A 21,461-nucleotide genomic window follows, 5' to 3' on the forward strand; every position below is an offset into this window, starting at 1 on the left:
CCTGCCCACACACACACACACACACACACACACACACACACACACACACATACATTTCCTACACACGTGTACACACACACACACTCTCACCCAAGCGCTCTCAATCCCGCGTGCCCCCCTCGCTCCTCCGTGCCCCCCCCCAACCACCCCAACCTGGCCTGTCTTGGCAGTGAGTCGCTCCATCCCTGGCCTGACAGTGAATCTCACCCTCCCCCACCCAGCCCGGCGCTGTGTGTGTCTCACCCTCCCCCACCCGGCACAGCATGACACTGCAGTCCCTCTCTCCCTCCGCTAATCTCCTCTCTCCCTCTTCCACACACAGCCCCCCTAACCTGTTTTACCAGAGCATGTACACTGCCACCAGTGTTGTTGCTCCTCTAATCACAAACTGCTTCTCTTCCACATTTCTCTGGGGCCACACCCGACCCACGGGCCACTCATCGGACGCCTGGTTTATACTGTTGTACTTTCAAATGGTTGCAGAGAGTTGTTTCCTTTCTTGTGCCAATTTCTCCAGATACTCACTCTCTGCTGTTGTACAATCCCATAGACATCTGCTGTTTAGCCTAAATAGCTAATGTTAATGTTATCCTGAATGGCTAGTGTCAGCAGTCTATTTAGTCGTAGAGAACATCACTGCCAAACCTAATCCTGTCCAAAATCAAAACAGAAAAAGCTGGAAATACTCTGATGGGTAGGCAGCATATGTGGAGAGAGAAATAATTAACATGTCAATTCACTGACCTTTCATCAGAATTGGAAAGAGTTGGAGATGTAACAGGCTTTAAGCAAGGACAGAGTCAGGCAAAGGGGGAGATGGGGAAAATAACAAAAGGGAAGGCCTCTGATAGCGTTGAAAGCAGAGGAGTGATTAAGTGACAGTGGTACAAGGCAAAAGGGGATGATAAAGAAGTAAAAAGACAATACCTCAGTCTAGGAGAACTGTAAATGAGGACAGAATCTTCAACAGTAGCTGCTGTACAAAAAATGGGGCAGTGGTTATGACCTGAAATTCTTGAACTCCATATTGAGCCTGGAAAGCTGCAACGTGACTGATCCATAGATGAGGTACTGTTTCTCAATCTTTACACTGTTCTAAAGAAGCTCAATGTGAGAGATCAAAGATAGAGGTTAGTGGAGCAGAGAATAAAATGACAGCACCTGGAAGTTTGGATCACACTTCCAGAATGAATGGAGGTGTTCTGCAAAGTGGCAACCCAACCTGTGTTTGATCTCCCAGAGTAGATGATTGTTAATTTAGTATGCTCTATTCACTGTTCACAATGTACAAATGATTGAAGAATGGACCAGATTGGTGTGATGATTCCTTCAAAATAGTAAACAGGAAGGGCAGGGGGATTCTTTATCATCCCCAACACCACCTTCCCTGACCATGACCTGCCCATGCAAGCGTAGGAGATCCAACACCTGGCCTTTTACCTCTTCCTTTTCCCGATGCCCTGGGCCCCAAACGCTGCACCCAGGTGCAAAGGTGATTTATGTGTACTACTTTCAATTTAATACACTGCATTTGCTGCTCACAATGCAATCTTCTCTACGTTGGGGAGACCAAACTCTGATTCAATGACTGCTTTGCAGAACTGTTCCACTCAGTCTTTAAAATGTGACATCAAGTTTCTGGTCACCTGTCATTTTAATTCTCTGCTCCACTTCGACTCTGCCCTCAGCCTCCAGCACTGTTCCATTGACACTTACAGCCAGCTTGAAAAACTGCACTTCATCTTTTGAAGAGATGCTTTTACAAACTTCTGGACTTAACTTTGATTTCAACAATTTCAGATTATAACCTCTGCCCTCTTTTTTTTTTGCTGGATGGAAGCTCTTGGTGATGATTCTGTTCTTCTCATTTACAGGTCCTCTGGACACATCTTTTGTTTCTTTTCCTGTCCCACTACCATCCTCTTTTGCCTGGCACCATCATCCCTTTTGTCATTTAATCTCTCCTATAAAGATTCCCCCTTTGGTCTTTCCCTCTTCCCAACCATCTTCCCTGCCTCTTTACTTAACTAAAACCTGTTACATTTCTAACTTTCCAAGTTCTGATGAAAGGTCATTAATCCAACATATTAGCTGTTTATCTCTCTTCAAAGATGCTGCCTGACCAGCATTTTCTATTTTCACTTTAGATTTCTAGCATTTCTAAGTTGGAGTCTTACCCAGCAGAAAGGAAGATGGTTGTGATTATTGGAGGTCAATCATCTCAGTTCCAGGACATCACTGCAGGAGTTCCTCAGGGTAGTGTCCTAGGCCCAGCCATCTTCAGCTGCTTCATCAATGACCTTCCTTCCATCATAACGTCAGAAGTGGGGATGTTCGCTGATGATTGCACAATGTTCAGCACCATTCATGACTCCTCAGGTACTGAAGCAATCCATGTCCAAATACAGCAAGAACTGGACAATATCCAGACTTGGGCTGACAAGTGGCAAGTAACATTCGTGCCACACAAGTGGCAGGCAGTGACCATCTTGGTGTAGGTGCAGACTTGATGGGCTGAAGGGCCTCTTCTGCACTGTGAGATTCAGTGATCTCCAACAAGAGAGAACCTATCCATCGCCCCTTGACATTCAAATGGCATTATCATCACTGAATCCCCCACTATCAACATCCTGGGGGTCACCATTGACCAGAAACTGAACTGGACTAGCCATAGAAATACTGTGGCTACAAGAGCAGGTCAGAGGCTCAGAATCCTGCAGCAAGTAACTCACCTCCCGACTCCCCATCTACAAGGCACAAATCAGGAGTGTGGTGGAATACTCTCCACTTGCCTGGATGAATGCAACTCCAACAACACTCAAGAAGCTTGACACCATCCAGGACAAAGCAGCCTGCTTGATTGGTACCCCATCTACAAATATTCACTCCCTCCACCACCTTACACAGTGGCAGCAGTGTGTACAATCTACAAGATGTACTCCAGGAACTCACCAATGTTCCTTTGACAAGGTTCCAAAACCACGGCCACTACTATTTGGAAGGAGGAGGGCAGCAGGCACATGGGAACACCACCACCTGGAAGTTGCCCTCCAAGCCAATCACCATCCTGACATGGAAATATATGGCTATTCCTTCACTGTCGCTGGGTCAAAATCCTGGGACTCCTTCCCTAACAGCACTGTGGGTGTACCTACACCACAGGGACTGCAGCAGTTCAAGAAGGCAGCTCACCATCACCTTTTCGAGGCAATTAGGCATGGGCAATAAATGCTGGCCTAGCCAGCGATGCCTACATCCCATGAATGAATAACAAAAAAAAATTTCTGCAGTATTTTACATTTGTACTAATCCTGCCCAAACCTGACAATTACATATGCAGTCCCACCAAGGATCCCTGAGTGGCATTTAGGGGCAGAATTTTACACCAGTGGGATTTTGCAGTCCCGCTGAAGTCAATGGACCCTTGAAACACTTGCTGCATTTGACGGCACTGCCTTATATGGCCCCACCCCTGCCACGGTGGAGCCATAAAATTCTGCCCTAGGAGTAGAAGTGTTTGCTGATTTTATTTTTACCACCCTCACCACCCCCAACTGAGAGGCACCATGCCTGACTAACGCTCCTTGCATTGCTCCATATTGATATCAGTTAACTCAGCTAACTGGCAACCAAATCTGGGAGCTTCCCCATCAAGCAGGGCTTGCTTTTTTGTTGGACAACTCCATTAAGCAATTGGGAAACCCTGGCTGCCCAGTTCAAGGAGGGCAAGCCTATTCTCCCTTCCCTCTGACCAGAAGTTTCTGTTTAATATAGTGCATTACTCAGCAGCCTACAATGAACTAACCTCCTTCGTGCAACTTGAGGGGGAAGCAAGTTTGAGTCTCCAGCCATCCTTGGGCTTGAAGCCATTACTGCCCGTGGGAGCCAAGTATTCATCCACTTGCTAAAGCAAGCAATGGAGGTTTTTTGAGAAAGTAGTTTAATTTTAGCCTTAATGCCAGTGATAAACGTGTTTTGTTTCCTGTGTATTTTGAAAGATTGAGGTAACGGCTAAAATTGAGGATGTGGCTTTCAGAAGTCTTGGTGTCTCCAAGATGTTGATTGCTAAACTAACCACATAGGAGTGAGGCTGTTTATTGGAAGTGACTGATGGAATAGAGGATGGGCAATAAAGTTTAAGATTTGCTTGCAACATAGATTTTTATGCTACATTCCTGAACTGGAAATGCTGCCCCACCTGAATTGAATACCAACTTGGCGATCATTCACATTATGTAGATCATGGAATAGCAGTGGGGGAAATAGAAATGCAGCGCACTAGAGAAAGGGGAAGGTTTGGAAGTTAGAGCCAGGCACATTGATTGGATACAGCAGAGGAAGCTTTACTCAGCATCTCATCGTGCATGGAATTACCTGCTGATGACAGCGGCTGTCTGAAAAGGAAAGTGGAATTGAAAGTAAAAAGGAACTCTGAGGACAAAACTTAAAAAGATTCTAACATAAAAATGAATTTGGCTGATAGCATTTTCTTTGCAATAGGCTCCACTGCCTTGCAACCAGGGATGGGCAAAAATTAGTCACTCTTCCTATAAATGATGGCTATCTAGCAAATCCTGCAGCAGCATGTCTATTTGTCAGCTGAGGACAGGGTCAGGTTGGAGTGTGCTACTCTTATCCCTCTCAAAATTCTGTTGGTGTTTACTGTTCAAACTCTTCTACGAAAAATGGCTGCTTGGAAAAGGCATCTGAGGGTAGGTGATCTCTGTGGAGCTTTTTGGAAAAGAAGTGGATGGGAGGAAAAATGTCTTTTAGGTTGGTGGTTGTGACAGAAGGATTCAGGTGTTTGTTCGACGCTAGAAAGTTTGTCTGTACCCTGGGAAGTATTCTGCATTTAGCCTTTTGTAATTATCTGCTTTGTCTACACCACTTAGGACATTTGCATGCTGTGGCTATTTACTCCTCTACTTAAAAAGCAAATAAATAATGCTTTGAGCCTCTAAGCATGAGCATGGTGAGGACTGGCTGATTGGCCAGAGGCACATTTATTGCTTTTGCTCTGCTGGTTAACACTTACACTTATAATTTTGGCAAAGCTAACTGGCCATGTTAAAAGCCTGACATTGCAGTCATTTTACAGACAAAATTATAACCAAAGAGTCTTCTTTTCTCATCAATTAGGTCAAAGTCCTAAAATATTAAGAGCTAAACCTATTTTAGAACGAACTGATACTCAAACCATAGGTGACTTTACTCCAAGACGACACAAGGGTAGGTAAAGTTCAGCATGCTATATTAAGATGGCTTGGAACTTTAACTGACTAAAACTTTCAATAATGATTGATACAATGCAATTAACTCTCCCATCAGCAAGTTGCATACTTGTTCAATTAATCAGTAAACATTATACCACTGTTTGTAATTTAGGTTTATTTTACATTTTTTGATACCTTTCTACGATGGCTAAGTATTCCTGAATAAATCATGAAATCTACTATTTATGATCCATAACTGTCTACACTTGCATTCTAACAGCTAATCTGGTTGCTTATGCTCCTGTTAAAATGAGGTTTTAAACTTTGTCATCAGTAAGTGGTTAAATTTTAACCTTGAAAGCAGTATCGACTGACAATTTAATTACACTGTATTTGTATACGAATGAAAACGAACTATTGTACAGCAACTTCATACCCTGAACTGAGGAAAACTTAAGAATAAACTGCAAACTTTTGTTTGGGGTGGCCTCTACTGTTCAGATGAGAGTATGCGGAAAAGTTCCAACATATTAAATGTTGCGGAGAATACTTTTTAAAACCCTATTAGTTTAGTCTTCTTTGTATTGCTAAGCAATTTACATTCTAACGTGAGGAAAACTACATTTATATAATACATAAAAACCACAACTGAAAGTAGTTTTGTTCCTTGAATATCCAATGACAACCTGCCTAGTCTTCCAATCTCTAGTCTTCCATGGTCAGGGCAAGAAGAATTGAGGCAGATTAAGCTACAACTTTATCATTTCCAGTTTATAGGAGGCAAAAAAAATTGCAAAATAACTTTAAAATCTTAGTGTTTCTTTTGAAATAGGTTTGATTTTAACAAACAAATATTTGGTTTGGTGTTCCTCACTAGTTCACCAGATTGTATGTGCATAATTCCAGAAAATGGTTTGCACCTTTACAGAATTCAAAGGAATAGTATATTTTAACTTGACTGTGTGATTGACGTTTTAGGAAAGATTTTGAATCTCGCCTTTTTAGAAGGAAGTCTTCTTGGCCAGTAGCACGCTATGAAAACTCGGGTGTGCATTGCCCATGATTTTCCAACATTTCAAATGAATAGATAGAAAATCATTGGTCATGTCAGCCTTAGCTTCTCATTAGGCTGCTGGCCAGTGAAACTCCCCACCGGTATTGCTGTCTTGTAAAATCAGCATCATGTGCATAATGCAGGCTATTTGCAATACTTGCTGTTGGGGCTGGGAGATCAAATGCTGTCTGTTTCTAATTAGTGCAGCTACATTATGAAATTTCCTCACTAGCTTGCAGCCAACTTTGTTTGCCTGAGGCAACACCACCAGTAATACATTCTGCAATACATTTGTTGATTTTAGACATTCTAATATTTTAGTTGATTTTAGTTTTGTGCAGTCATCAGTGTTCAACAGCAAGTACTTAACCAAACCATTTTCTAAAATTAGCTACATGTTTAAAACATTTAGCTTGCATTTCTGAGAACCTGAAGTTGATGTTTAAACAAATTTAATGTCAAGGGTTTTGCCAGATCTTGATCTTTTCCTCAGGAGGTAGGGGGAGAGGTAGATGGAGAAACCACATTTCTTGTTTTCCCACACTTCCTGAGAATTGGCTATATCCTCCATGATGCCAGCTGATTTTCCAGTGGTTACAATAATGATCCATTTTAAGTCCAAGTGTGTAAAACACACTTGAACCTTCTTGGTCAAATATATTTGAAAGCAAAACATTTCGTGTTTAATAGAGGGTATTTTCAGAAGACCCAATAATCCCAATTAATATGTCTGCAATATTAGTTGCAAGTTGTATACTTTGCCAGTTTAAAATGATTCTCTAAATAGTAAACACACCACCAGCACTGTTTAACATTTTGTATGTTGTATGTAAAATGATGACACCCAGCAATTTCCCCATTCTTTTTATACAGCAAGTATATTCATGTGCACTTTTTATACCACAGTTAAACCTGCCCCATTGGAAATTAAACCTTTACCTGAATTTGAAGAATTGCAGGAATTAGCTCCAGTCAGATCGCCAGTGACCAAAACTTTTACCAGAGAGTAAGTCTAAACTGTCACTTATTGTTACCTGATATGTGTTGCACTTTTTGTCATTGCATCTGTTCAACAGGCTTTGGATAAATCAGTCGTCAAGAATAGACTTCCTGACTATGCATTAATTTGTGTGTTTTAATGTTTATGGAATTTTAAAGATTTGAACTGCAGAGCACTGTGATAAGACACAAAAAGGGAGTTAGCTAAAGTTAGCATGGAGATTTGAACAAAGTAACCAGAAACTTGAGTTTCCTGTTCTGACTCTACTGTCAAGCTGACATTCCACCTGGATCTTGTATCCCCTCCTACCAGTCCTCCTTTCTCTGACAACCTGAGCTCTGTCTCGTAGGTCATCTTCTGTTCAGGTCTAGGGTCCAAAAATAGTTTGAATCCAATTCCCACTTTCTGCAGGCCCACATTGTTTACCAACTGACCTGGATTTTTCATTCTCAAATGATATATTCCATACCAACATTGTCTTTTCTTCTTGTACCACTCTATTCTGGAGCTTAGATTCATTCCACCAAGAGAATTACAATTAAATGCATTAAGTTTACTTAAAGAATAGATTTTTTTTTTAATAAATATGTAACCTTATATAATTAACTTTTATTTTTTTACTGAAAGCTTTGGAACTGTGCGTTGTCATTTGTGGCATTGTGCTTTTAATTGCTGAAGGACTATAAATTACTGGTCCCTTCATGTATCACCTATAAGTATTGATATTAAAAGCTGAAATCCAGCAAAATTATTAACTTGATTAAATGAATTCTGTGATATAATACTGTGGCACAGTATCATAAGAGTATTTGATTTACTGGGTCCGCACCCTGTTCTACAGGAAGAAAAACTCTCATCGCTGTAATAACAAAACAAACACCAGAATCTATTTGTTGCATTTGGCTTGTGTATCAGCTGAAAGAATGTAATCCTTGCAAGCCAGAGCTTGTTTGTATCACCTTATGCTGCAAAATTAACCACATTGCGCAGGAACACATCAGACTCTGACTGGGAAAGGCCTAGTTCTGAAATGTTTAATTGCTTAGATTGATTGCATTAATCCAGTTTTTATCTTTCAGATTAAAGGCATATTCTCCAGTTTATTAATTATTAGTTAAATAGAGATTAAGTTATATTAAGCCTGATAAGTCTCCATGTGTTCATTGTTTTTTGAAGAAATGTTTCCATTTTAGGATCATGGAAAATTGCATTTTCAGTCCATATGCCGGAAGACTCTGTGTAAAATATTAACTGATTGATTTATACATTGGCTGCTTCTTCATGAAGGTTAACTTACTTTGGACTTGGCCACAATGTTAGATTCCATCAAATTTAGATGATTTTGGGCGTTAACTTGAATTTTTTAAAAAATACTTAAAATATCATTCAGAAAACTAAATTCAGAAAGTATGTCAGTGCATTCTCAAGTCCATTCCTGATAATGAGTGTATGCTTTTTAGGGGTCTCAAACCTAGCTGTGTAACACCTACTGAATACTCTACAGATTCACTATTAATAGCCAAATTAGTCTGCCTTTCATTTTGTTTCCAACGCTTGGCTTGAGGTGTTGGGGTGAGGATGCAGGAAGTGGGCTAACTGGGGCTAAATATAACTGAAAGAGAGAAAAAGAGGAGGTACTAGTTATATGGGATATAATTGTGAACCCTCGGAAATTGTTGGATCATTTTTGATGGGAATCAGAGGGAGAACTCTCCACTGGTTGGGGCCATACCCAGCACAAAGGAAGATGGTTGTTGGAGGTCAATCATTTCAGTCTCAGGACACTGCTGCAGGGGTCTCTTAAGGCAGTTCTAGGCCCAACCATCTTCAGCTGCTTCATCAATGACAATCCCTCCATCATAAGGTTAGAAGTGGAGACGTTCACTGATGATTGCACAATGTTCAGCACCATTCACGACTCCTCAGATACTGAAGCAGTCCATGTCCACATGCAGCAAGACCTGAACAGCATTCAGGCTTGAGCTATGGCAAGTAGCATTCATGCCACACAAGTATCAGACAATGACTATCTCTAACAAGACAGATTCTTACCATCTCCCCATGACATTGAATGACATGATCACTGAATCCCCTATTATCAATATCCTTGGTTACCATTGACCAAAAATTTAACTGAACCTTCTTTATTTATTCAGGGGATGTGGGCGTCTTTGACTAGGCCAGCATATGCTGCCCATCCCTGATTGTTCTTAAGAAGCTGGTGGTGAGCTGCTGCCTTGAATTGCTGCAATCCATGTGATGAGGGTACACCCACAGTGCTGTTAGGAAGGGAGTTCCAGGATTCTGACCCAGCAGCATTGAAGGAACGGCGAAATAGTTCCAAGCCAGGACAGTGTGTGCATGCCACAGTATTTGTATGGCTGCTGCAGTTCAGTTTCTGGTCAGTGGTAACCCTCAGGATGTTGATAGTTAAATTATAGCCATATAAATATTGTGGCTACAATAGCAGGTCAGAGGCTGGGAATTCTGCAACACATAACTCACCACCTGAGTCCCCAAAGTCTGTCCACCATCTACAAGTTACAAGTCAGGAGTGAAATGGAATACTCTCCACTTGCCTGGATGAGTGCAGCTCCAACAACACTCAAGAAGCTTGACACCTCTAGGACAAAGCAACTCGCTTGATTGGCACCCCATCCACCAGCTTAAACATTCACTTCCTCCAATACTGACGCACAGTGGCAATTTACAAGATTGCTTTTTACAAGATACACTGCAGCAACTCGCCAAGGCTCCTTCAACCTGTGACCTCTACCACCTAGAAGGACAAGGGCAGCAGATACATGGGAACACCACCACCTGGAAGCTCCCCTCCAAGCCACTCACCATCCTGACTTGGAACTGTATCGCCGTTCATTCACTGTCGCTGGATCAAAAATCCTGGAATTCCCTCCCTAACAGCACTGTGGGTGTACCTACACCACATGGACTGCAGCGATTCAAGAAGGCAGCTCACCACCACATTCTCAAGGGCAGTTAGGGATGGGCAATACATGCTGGCCCAACCAGCAAAGCCCACATCCCATGAAAGAATAAAAAAAACATTTTTGAACACTAAATGTCTTTGGGTAGTGTCCACATCAAGAAAATATTTTAGAAGTCAGACCTGTGATGCTGAAATTTACCCACACAATTTGAATTCCAGATGAGTAGCAAATTCATTGGGCCGTAACCTCTGAGCCCCCCAGCATCAGATTTGGGGGTACCCCAAAATGCACTGGGAATCCCTATGGGAAGTTCCCAAGTAAGGTTTTGCACGGCAATTGCCCAGAAGTGCACACTTCCTCTGGACAATTGCTGTACGCCGGGAACCATCCAAAAATTCGGTTTAAATCACAACCTTTGGATGGTCCCACCAGCGTTATACCAATAGTTACCCAGAAAAAGTTAGAAGAATTAAAACCTGTTCTAACTTCTGGGTAACTAGTGTAAAGACCCAGACCAATCTCCCCACAGGACTGCCCCCACAGCCCCGACCCTCCAGGGGACCCCTCACTGTATTCTCCAGCCTCCGGCCCCCATGGGAATCCCCCACCTGCATGGGACTCCTCACTCGACACCCCTTTGCAGGCCCAACTCTCACCCCCTGACCCGACCTGACTCTCTCTCTCTCTCTCTCTCTCTCCCCGCCCCCCCCCCCAACCACCAATGTCTGACCCACACACCCCTGAAATTCCAGTCTCTTCACCACCCCCCCAAGCCCCCAGCTCCCTTGATGTCCGACAACCCCAGCTCTGCCGCCCTCTGATGTCTGACCTCCCCATCGCCCCCCCTCCCAATGTTCCCCTCACTGCACCCCCTCACATCCCCTCCCGATGTCCAATTCCCTTCCCCCATCCCCACCAACCTCCGAACCCCCCCCCCCCCCCCCCCCATCCATTTCACTTATCTTAGGCACTTACCTTCTCCCTGCCCTGTCAATTTCAATGTGACCTTTAAACTTACCAGCTTTATGGCAGCTAGTGCCATAAAAAATGGGGCGTGTCTCCTTCAATTTGACAGTGCTGGACTTAGGAGACAGCTATGCTGCCCGGATCTCTCCCAGCCTGAGTTGGATGGTTGGCCAAGAAAGGCACAGGAGAAATTTGGCATAGGTAAATGTGCACAGACTGACATGGGTGAAATTTGGCATAGGTAAATGTAGCATTCCAACGCTGATTGCCACTCAAAGGAAGTTATGGCCCATTGTGCTGCATGTAACCCTACCTTCAGTGAGGCAAATATCACAAGCCTTTTATGTCCCACAATGTGAGAATTTCTGATGTTGAGACTGAGCAACTTTCCTTTACCTGCAAACTAAAAGACACACGTAAGAAATGTGTGCAGGAAATGGACCATTCTTTATCTTCTGCCACCCTTATTTTCTAGTTCCCTATTTTCTGGTTGGATCTTAAACCACCTGCAAAACAGAGTTAGCTGGGTGATCAGCAGCAAGCCTTCTGGCTGTGCTGTTTTTCAGCTGGCCATTAGGTGGTGCACAAAGGCAAGCTGATCACAACTTGGACTTAATGTCATTTCCAGAGCAGCTGATGCAGCGCTTAGTACAGAGCCATACACTCTTAACACCGATGCATTGCACTGGAGTCTTTTATCTATGTTGCAAAAGATAAGGTCCCAGTATTTGAACTTTTCAATAAAGTTAATAAACTTGTTTTCTCAGTTGTTTGGAAAAATAGTGTTCTATGCCTCAAATGACAGTAGAAATTAAAACATTTTTTGTAGTGTTTTATGTTAAAATGAAAGGAAGAACTTGCATTTAATATAGCACCTTTCATGACCTCGAGCTGCTTCAAAGCACTTCAAAGTCAATAAAATACATTTGAAGTGCACTCAATTGTTTTAATGTAGGGAATTGCAGCAGCCAGGTGACAGACAACATTGAAAGAAATTAATTAATCATCTGTTTTAATATTGTTGGTTGAGGGATAAATACAGGTCAACACAATGGGAGAAATACCCTCTTTTCAATAGTGGCGTGGAACATTTTGTCCACCTAAGGGGACAGACAGGACCTAGTTTAGCCTATCATCAGAAAAACTGCACTTCAGTGCAGTACTCTCTCGGAGCTGCATTGAATTGCCAGCGTCAATTATGCACTCAAGTCAATGACCTGATTGAGGTGGGTGCAAGTATTGTGCTTAGGCTGCCAGCTAAAGGTTCATTTGAATCCATTGTTGCTACTTCCATTAAGGAGATTAAATCAGTTTAAATCCCATTTTAAAAATTGGACATTTTCATCTGCCTTATTATTGGGATTATTTACCTACATCTGGCAAAAGTAGACTAAATATCAAGAAACAGGATACTACTTCAATTTTTTGTGGCATTGGGCATAACTCATGCAAAAAGCTTTTTGTAGGCTATGAATCCGTCCCCATAGCACCTAGTCACCTATTTTCTATTGATGTCCTATGTGTTTGTCATTTTTTTTTCATTTTACATGAATTGACATTTTATCCTAATTACCAAAAGCTGTTTTACTTGGAAAATTAATTTAAAGAAGTTGTTCCAAACATTCTGTATATCTATAAAATTGGACTAACACCGGAAACAAGGAACAAACTTGGAATTATCTCTGCTTTTTACTCTGGTTCATTTACAATATTTATTTTATTAATTAACCTGAGTGTGATTTTTATATTGCCATGAGTTGAGCATAATTTGTGGTTTGCTCGTAAGCCTCCAGTTCAGTCCACAGCCTCACTATGGGGGTGTATATAAAGTTTTATTCTTTGCAAATGGTGATCTTGTATATGGGAGGATCATAAAGTGTAACTGTTTGGACTGTTGCTTCTTTTCCTCCCCCAATAATCCCTAAGAATCAGCCTCTCCAGGTTTCCTGTCAATCCCCGACCAGCCTCCATACACAGCACTGCTTCCAGCACTGATTCACAGGAGGACAGTGAGGAGAACTACGTGGCCATGGAGTCTGCTCCCTCCACAGACGATCCAGTATGTAACCTTCAGATTCATCGATTTTAATGTAGCATTATCATGTCACGGTCTCAGCAGAGAAAGTGAAAATATGGTGCAATGTAGGTATAGGGTATTTAGAAGCATTCACAATCAAAACTTGCGGCAGTAATAATCATCCTTCTGATTTTAACATAGGTAATATGTTGATTTGATTCTTCTCATGAAACACTTTTTTTTAAAAAAACATCCTTTTATTAGTAAAAACATGCATAGTACCACTGGTTGGCTATTCAATATTACTAAAGTAAAGGTAAGATGTTAGTTACCTGGCTGTCTGTATAAATGCTGTATTTGGATACCAGGGTAAGTTGTTTCCAGCCAAACCTCATCTTTTGCAAAAAGGGATTAAATTTGTCATTATGTTCCAAAATACCTAGGTTGGAATAATGCATTTGGAAGGACTCCTCGTATATCTGTGAATTCTCTCATTTTGCTTGTATTTCTCTTTTTAATCGCTCTTTTTCTTTCTTTGATTTCTTTTAGGATCTATACTAGAAGCTGCCTTACTTATTTTCTTGCTCCTTTTAGGGCATCAGAACACCTGTGTTACCTTTTCCAGTACTGTCATCGTCTATTACCATTTTTGTATTGTTTTCCCTTCAACCCACTTCTTTTCCTCTCTCAGGATCTGTGCTATTCCACATCATGGCTTTTTCTTGTAGTTTTCTGAAGCTTTCTACTTGCTCTGGTTTCTCCTTTCTTTAAGTTTACCATTTCCTTTCTTCCTCTCCCTTCATTTCTTTTCAGTGAAGAGTCCTTCTATTGTACTGTTCCTATTACACCCATTGAGCGGGAAGTATCAGGAAGGGAATGGACAGAAGAGATGAGGTGGGATGATTTTGGAACCACAGCTTTCATCTCTGTAAGCAGCTGTTTTACTGTCAGACTGTATTTTTAATGAAAAAGGTTTTCTGTGTAAAGAATTGTTACTTTTGGTCAACCATTCTTGAGCACCCAGTTGAGTACACACCATTAATGCATTACAGAATATACAGCATCTTAAACACAATAATGATGTTCAATGAGGTGTTTCCGCAACTATAATGTCTCTTGAATGATGGGCTTAAAGGAAGGCATAATGTGTTATATAGCTTCTAGAGGAGCTATAAATACTGTCCTTAATTCTTATCAGAAACCTGAGTATTGTAGAGTCTTTAAATAGTGGTTTTGTTTCAGCTAGAAATATATTAGTCTATAAGGTACTTGTGGTTTTAAATGACCCCAGCTAATGGTAGTGAGATTGCAAGACTCACACACTTGTGATTATTTTTGTTGTTACTGGACATAATGAGATTTATTTGCAATTCTTGAAATGACAGCTATCACCCGATATGAGCAATCCAGAATCATATGTCATGTATTAACGGTCACTCCAGTTAATTTCCTGCTGAAATAGGATACAGAAGAGCTCATTTGAGCTCCTCTAAACTAATTCCCACCCTAGAGTGCAAGGAGAAACATTAGGTCTCTGCTTTGGACATTGACACGTAGCCAGTATAGGTCAGGTTGATGTTTTCTTCCCGCTAGGAAAGTTCTTAGCTTCCACGTGTATCTTTCAGCAGCCAAATTAACATTACCATTTGTACGTAATTTAGAAATGCAGGTTCCTTCTATTAATTAATTCCCGCTATGATGAAACAATTGGATCACTTATTTTCACTTTAATTTAACTTTTATGACACGTACCTCACATGATATCATTGCCTCTCAAGGATTTTATTTTTTAAATTTTTAAACAAAATGAAGCAAAAGAATATTGCCAGCCCTTGGTAGTCACACAATCTTTGCATGCTTCTCTTCTGCCCATATATCTGTGTGTTAGAGACCCAAACTGCCAATTAAAGTTGACTACATTAGTTGAATGAGCTTTTTTGGTCGGTCCTTTGCTAGTGGAGGCACTGCTGAAGAAAAAATAAGATTTTCCTGTGACCACTTGACTAATGAGTGCTACAAAATGATTTCAAAGGGGCCTGTTTGCCATCAGACACATCTTCCCTCTGACTGGATTATAAAATTGCTTTATTGTGTAGCCTTTCAACAACCTCCAAGAAGCGGAAGTAGAACCTGGATTACTAAGCTGATGAAAACAACTGTTTGATAAATGTATCTTTAGTATTGCTGAAAAATTGAACGCATTAGTTAACTGGTGCATTCTCCATGGCAATGTCTCTACCAATCAGGGTCTACTTGCCAATCAATCAGCACTCTCATCTCATGAAGTATAAATTATTGTTCCCTTTACATTTGGTATTCTTGCAAATTGTCCTAAAGAGTGCAAGATGAAAAGTTTCAACAGCATGTGTCTTTTTTCAGCAACACTCAAGTCTGTACTATTAAATGACTGAATGTATCTTTGGTACATTTACTCAATATTTGATGTGGTTATAGTAATGTTTAACAACCTAAACAGATTTTCAAACATAATTATTTTACAATGGCAATTTTGTCCACTAAGAAGCAACTTGTTCTCTGTTGCATTGCAACAGGTTGTTTGGGAGGACTGGTGATATTAAGCTGCAAGTTTTGTCCCCATGGTAATGTCGAATTTACGCTTTGACTTTTTTGCAGACCATAAAACAAGGAGCACAGCAATGTTCTGATGGGGGAAGCAGTTTAACAAGATCTAAAGGTGACAAACAACAAGTGGAGTACTTAGACCTGGATCTAGACCCTGGAAAATCAACACCACCTCGAAAGGTACACTTTTATACAGTACTGCTGATGAGAGTTTGCAGTCCACCGCATATAATGCTTGAAATGTATCTGTAGTTGGCTACAAAAACCAGCATCATAGCCTTGCTGTTCAACTATGCTGCATTCTACTAGAAGCATTTAAACATTGCTTTTTATAGGAGCTACTTTTGATTTGGTAAGTCACCTCATGGAGTCTCTAAATAATGGTTTTATTTCAGTCATTTCAAATCTTCATTCAACCCAGAGATACAGCTCTAAAGAGCTGCCAGTGTTAAAGGCTGGTCTGCAAGTATGCTGGAATGGCTGTTTATTTACATAGGGCAGAATTTTGCCCTTGATGGGCGTGCGGGCCCCACCAGCTTGGCAGTGGGCAGACAGCCGATCCCAGCCACCAGAACGGGGCCTGCCGCCATTTTGAGTGGACAGGCCAATTAAGGCCCGCCCAGCGGCCTGCCCAACAGGATGCGCTATGTGCTTCCTGTGCAGGGGGGTGGGGGGAGGAATCCCCATCTGTCAAAGTCCGCTCTTTCGCACATGCACGCGAAAGAGTGCACTGCTCCCTGAGACAAACTCCTGTCTCAGGGAGATTCGTGACAGGTAAGTAAAGTGTAAAAATAGATAAATATTGAAATTATTAATATGTCCCCCTCACGTGACAATGTCATACGAGATGGGACATGTTAATAATAAACACATAAACTGTATTAAATGTTTAAAAAACTGGCATGAAACTTCATCCTGCCAGTGGATGAAGATTAATGAATAATCTGGAGCCCACTGGGGCTCCTGGCCTGCCCACCAGCCTTAAGTTTGGACGGGTAGGTCTTTAATTATCTTAACTAGCCTGTCAATGGCTTCAATTGGCCATTGACAGGTCGGTGGGCAGACAGCTGTTTTCACTGTCCACCCGCCTTCCTAAAAATTTAAGGAGACCGGGATGACGTCGGGGATTCCTCCCGACATCATCCCATGTTATTTTCCCCTCGGCGAGCGGGCCCTGCCCCCAAATCGCTGAGGGGAAAATCCTGGCCATAGAGTTTGGCACTTCAGATCTCTAATGGTGCTGACCCAGATGTGCCCAATTCCACTTTGATACTGTCATGTATTCAGCCATTACTGATTTCCCTTGGCTTGGACACCTCCAGGTTCTCCTTTGTTACTGAGTAAAACCTGAATAGTACTGCCATCTTTATGGGTTTTTTATTTGTTTTATTTCAGAAAAGCAATGGTACAGGTACAGTACCAGCAGATGAAAAAGTAGATTATGTATTGGTGGACCAAGAGAGAACACTTGCACTGAAGAACACCAGAAAAGCATGGACTGATGAAAGACAGTCTACAGAGTCGGAGACCCCAGCTAAAAGTGCAAAGTGACCTCATGCTGTCATTTAATAGACCATCATGCCTTGTTAAGATGCCTTTACGTTCCTGCCACTAATGGCCTTCTAGCCAGTGTGCCCTAAGCGAGTAAGCCATCGATCTGTTTATAAAGCGGTCAGAAATGATTAATGGCCAGTGACTCAAAACTTTACATACAAGCAACATACATCATCAAAAAGGGGAAATTATTGGAATCAAGTTGATAACTGTAATTAAGTGCAAGTTGTGTGGATTTTCATGCATTGTCTGTGGAGGCTACCTTTGACTCTGTATGTTAGCTGCATTTGGACTTTGGATGCTTCAAGCGCTCTAATGTTCAGTTTTAAAATGCCATTTGAAAGAGTTACTTCGGGTATAAGGAGAAGCTGTTAGTAATTGCAGGAATCTGGCCTCAAAAGTCAATCCCGTCTATGTAGAAAATAACTTCACGTTTTTTAATTCTAGTCCAAATCATGAAAAATTTTAAACATCCAGTCTGAAAAACACATTCTAGCTAAACTAATTTTCTAATTTTTTTTTAAATTGAAGTCTAGATTTATTTAAGCTAGGTTTAGTTGAGGCAATTTTTTGACACATTAGACTTAACTAAAGTAGTTACAGTAGTACTACTAATACATCATTCAATCTCTAGAGCAACATTGCTGGCAGTGACCTTTAGATGACCATTATCAATAATTATCTACAAAAAGAAAATCCCAAAAATCCCACCAAATTCCTTTCCAGTTTTGAAAGCAGAATGAACCATAGATACCAATTATTTCTCATTCTTTGGTGTATATGTCAAAATTGCTAATGCAAAGGAGGTACACTCACTAAACAGTTGTTGAGTTCGTAGCTCTAGAAAGTTGAGATTTTATTCCTTTTGACATGGTTTACATGCCTGGATTCAAAAGTAAACTTGCAGAGTGCAGATTCTGCAGGGTAGAGTCGTGCATTCCTTATCACTGATCCAGAGAAAAGCTAGTTTGATATTCCACAAAATGGCTCATAATCTTATGCTCAGGTGGTACCTTTTAGCAAATTCTAGTGTGCTTGTATCTGAGAGTCTTGTTTCAAAATACACAAATTCCATTTTAGCTATATGGTTTTGAGCCCTATGCAAAAAGTGTGCATTTTTTTGCACTACTTTCAGCAGTAAATTTTTTATGGATTTACGAATAGTTGCATTATTCCTTTTGTATTTGGAGATCAGGGATGCAGTACTTAGATTTTAAAAATGCCCCCTGCTGTTTATAATAGCAATTAAGTTATGTGAATCCCCCATCTCCAGGAGCCACCTACATCATTTCACTAATGTAACCACCGCCTTATCTTGGGAATGTGATAATTATGTTGTACATAAAACCTTTTTCTTTTCAGATCACTTATAAAGTGCTTACAAACTGTAAATGTACTAAAAAATTACTAACATTTGTATTTACAGAAATTGTCTATATGCCTAAAAATGTCATTAAATCTTGAATGAATGACGATTTTACGTGTATGTTTGTAGTTTTCCAGCTCACAGGCTTTGTATCTAAAATAAATATCTTGGCTGAAGAACCCTTTTCTCAATGTAAATTGCACATAGCGATGGTTACTCATTATAATGAACCAGTATACTACTTGTATTTTAATGCAAGTTATGGAAATGTCAGTCATAATGTAAATGTAAAATTAAATCAATGACAACATTCCACCCAGGGTGTTTGAACTTATTTTCTAGTCATTTGTGCAAATATCCTGATGAACTGAAACTTATCACACAACTCACATCCCAAACCCCTCTCCACCATGGACCAAATGATATTTAGGCTGTTTAGTCATATTCAATGACAGTGCAGTGTGTTTTGTTAAGTAAGAAAAGACCATTGGGTGAGCTCCACCTACTTATGTTCTCTTTCTATCGCATTCATATGCACACACACGATTGGCCATAATGAGTTTAATGTGTATATAGATATGCAATTGATGTGTGCACAAATGGCTAGAATGGTGCATTCAAAACTCTGCTGCCCTTATCCTAATTTGCACCAAATCCCAGTCAGCCATGTTTGCTGACCGACATTGGTTCCTGGCCTGGCAGTACTTTGATTTTAAAATTCACAGCCTTGTTTTTAAATCCCTGTATGTTCTTGCCTCTCCCTTCTCAGTAACTTTCTTCCCTATGACCCTTTGCACTCCTCCTGGGCTTTTATGCACCCCCAATTTTAATTGCTCCATCATTGCTGGCCATGCTTTCTGCTGCTGAGCCCCTTAGCTCTGGGATTCCCTTCATGAACCTTTCTGCAATTACAACAGCTTCTATTTACATTGAACCTTTAGCATAATAAAACATCCCAAGACATTTCACAGAAATGTTATCAATAAAATTTGACACAGCCATAGCAGGAGACATTTGGGCTGATGACTAAAAGGTTGCTTAGAAGTTTTAAGGAGCATTTTAAAGGAAGAAAGAGGTTTAGAGAGGGATTTGATTGCTTCTGCAGTGCTTAGTGTCTTGATCTTTGGGAATGTCAAGCAAATTCTAGATTTTGTTTAAAGTATCAAAGATCTTGAAGTAAAATGTTGATTTTTTTATAATAGCGGAGGAGAAAAACTTGAGATTTGATCTTAATGTATGGCTTACCAAAGTAAAAATGGAACATGGGGTGCAAGTCATTTTAACCTTAGAGTCTCCACATAACATCTTAACAGGAAATAGTGAAGTAGACTTGAGCTGAAAATCCATACCCCTCATGCACTTCCAGTGTAAATGTTACAGGAATACAGCAGAGGTTTGAAAACTGTGCTGGGACCCCAGGTAAGCAATTTCTTCCCAAAACAAAAATAAAAACAGAATGCTGGAAATACTCAGCAGATCAGGAGGTATCTGTAGAGAGCAATAAAGTTAACGTTTCAAGTCAATGATGACTCTTCATCAGAACATTTTTCCAAAAAGTACCAGCTAAGGCAACAGATTCTCTTATGAGTTGTTGGGAGTTTCTCCGACCTGCATATGGAAACATCAAAGCTGGTGCTGAAGAGGCTGCAGAAAAATGGGCCGAGCAATCCATTCATCCCTTTTGAACAAAGGCAACAGAGTTTACTTAGGGCTTTATTATTCTAATCGGAACTTTGGTCAGAAAGGTTGTCTGTAGACACTGGAATTTCACCTCAATCAGGTGCCTGGTGCGAACATTAAATACAAAAACAAGGCAGTGATAATGAACCTATACAAGACTTTGGGGTGTTCAAAACTGCTAATCAATGTAGAAAGAATGTCAGGGCTGTGGAAAACATTGAACATAGGTGACACCAGTAATGAAAATATAATTGTTATGATGGGAGGCTTTGAAAAACAAGGACTGTGTTCACTAAAGGAGGGAATGTTAACGAGAATCTAAAAGAAATGTTAGCATTTTGAACAGGGTTGAGAGGCTAAATAGCAAAAGGTAATTATTTTGGTTTCTGCATTAATAACAAAGAACCACAAGTTTACTAAAAGCATTAGGGGCAGGTTAGAAACATTTCTCTGCAGTGTAAGTTCTTTGGGCTCAGGACAGGCCTGTGCATAAAGAAATAAAGGGAAACAGTGCAAAAACCCAGGTCAGGTGACTGGGTGCAGAGTGCAATTGCCAAGAAATGTCACAAACAGGGGACAGGGAGAGGACCCAGAGAGGGTTAAAACTTAAAATTGAATGTATTGAAAACATCTTGAGTAAATGAGTGTAACTAGGTACCCTTTGTAGGTGGGGTAAATTCATGAAAATAAATGTAATTTGTGCCATTGGTATCAAGAAGCCACGTGGTCTCCATACCTAAGGAAGGATATACTTGCTATAGAATGAGTACAATGAAGGTTCACCAGACTGATCCCTGGAACGGTGGGATTGTCCTTTGAGGAGAGATTGGACCTGTATTCTCTAGAGTTTAGAAGAATGAGCGGTGATGTCATTGAAGTATACAAAATTCTTATAGGGCTCAAAAGGTAGATGCAGAAACGTTGTTTCCCCTGGCTGAGGAGTCTAGAATTAGGGGAGACAGTTTCAGATTATGGGGATAGTGCAGGAAAATGATGCTGAGGTGGAAGATCAACCGTGATCTAGTTGAATGGCGAAGCAGGAACAAGGGCTTGAATGGCCCGTGTTCCATCTTAGTGATG

The 21,461-nt window shown here is 40.8% G+C and overlaps 1 protein-coding gene across 8 annotated transcripts in view; it reads left to right on the forward strand.

Annotated features, from left to right (window-relative positions):
- The window catches only part of gab1 (GRB2-associated binding protein 1), a 222,751-nt gene extending 203,737 nt beyond the window's left edge, over positions 1 to 19,014 (forward strand). For 6 of the 8 annotated variants that reach the window (XM_041190706.1, XM_041190735.1, XM_041190716.1 and 3 more), the window contains 5 exons: positions 5,140 to 5,229; positions 7,174 to 7,273; positions 13,108 to 13,240; positions 15,833 to 15,961; positions 17,177 to 19,014. In XM_041190706.1, coding sequence (XP_041046640.1) covers positions 5,140 to 5,229; positions 7,174 to 7,273; positions 13,108 to 13,240; positions 15,833 to 15,961; positions 17,177 to 17,332 — 608 coding nt within the window. In that variant the 3' untranslated portion in view covers positions 17,333 to 19,014. The remainder of the gene's footprint in view (positions 1 to 5,139; positions 5,230 to 7,173; positions 7,274 to 13,107; positions 13,241 to 15,832; positions 15,962 to 17,176) is intronic. The other 2 variants (XM_041190745.1, XM_041190770.1) reach the window with 1 other exon arrangement.
- The last annotated feature ends 2,447 nt before the right edge of the window (positions 19,015 to 21,461 follow it).

This window comes from Carcharodon carcharias, chromosome 1, assembly GCF_017639515.1.
Source record: "Carcharodon carcharias isolate sCarCar2 chromosome 1, sCarCar2.pri, whole genome shotgun sequence".
In the NCBI taxonomy this organism is placed as follows: Eukaryota; Metazoa; Chordata; class Chondrichthyes; order Lamniformes; family Lamnidae; genus Carcharodon; species Carcharodon carcharias.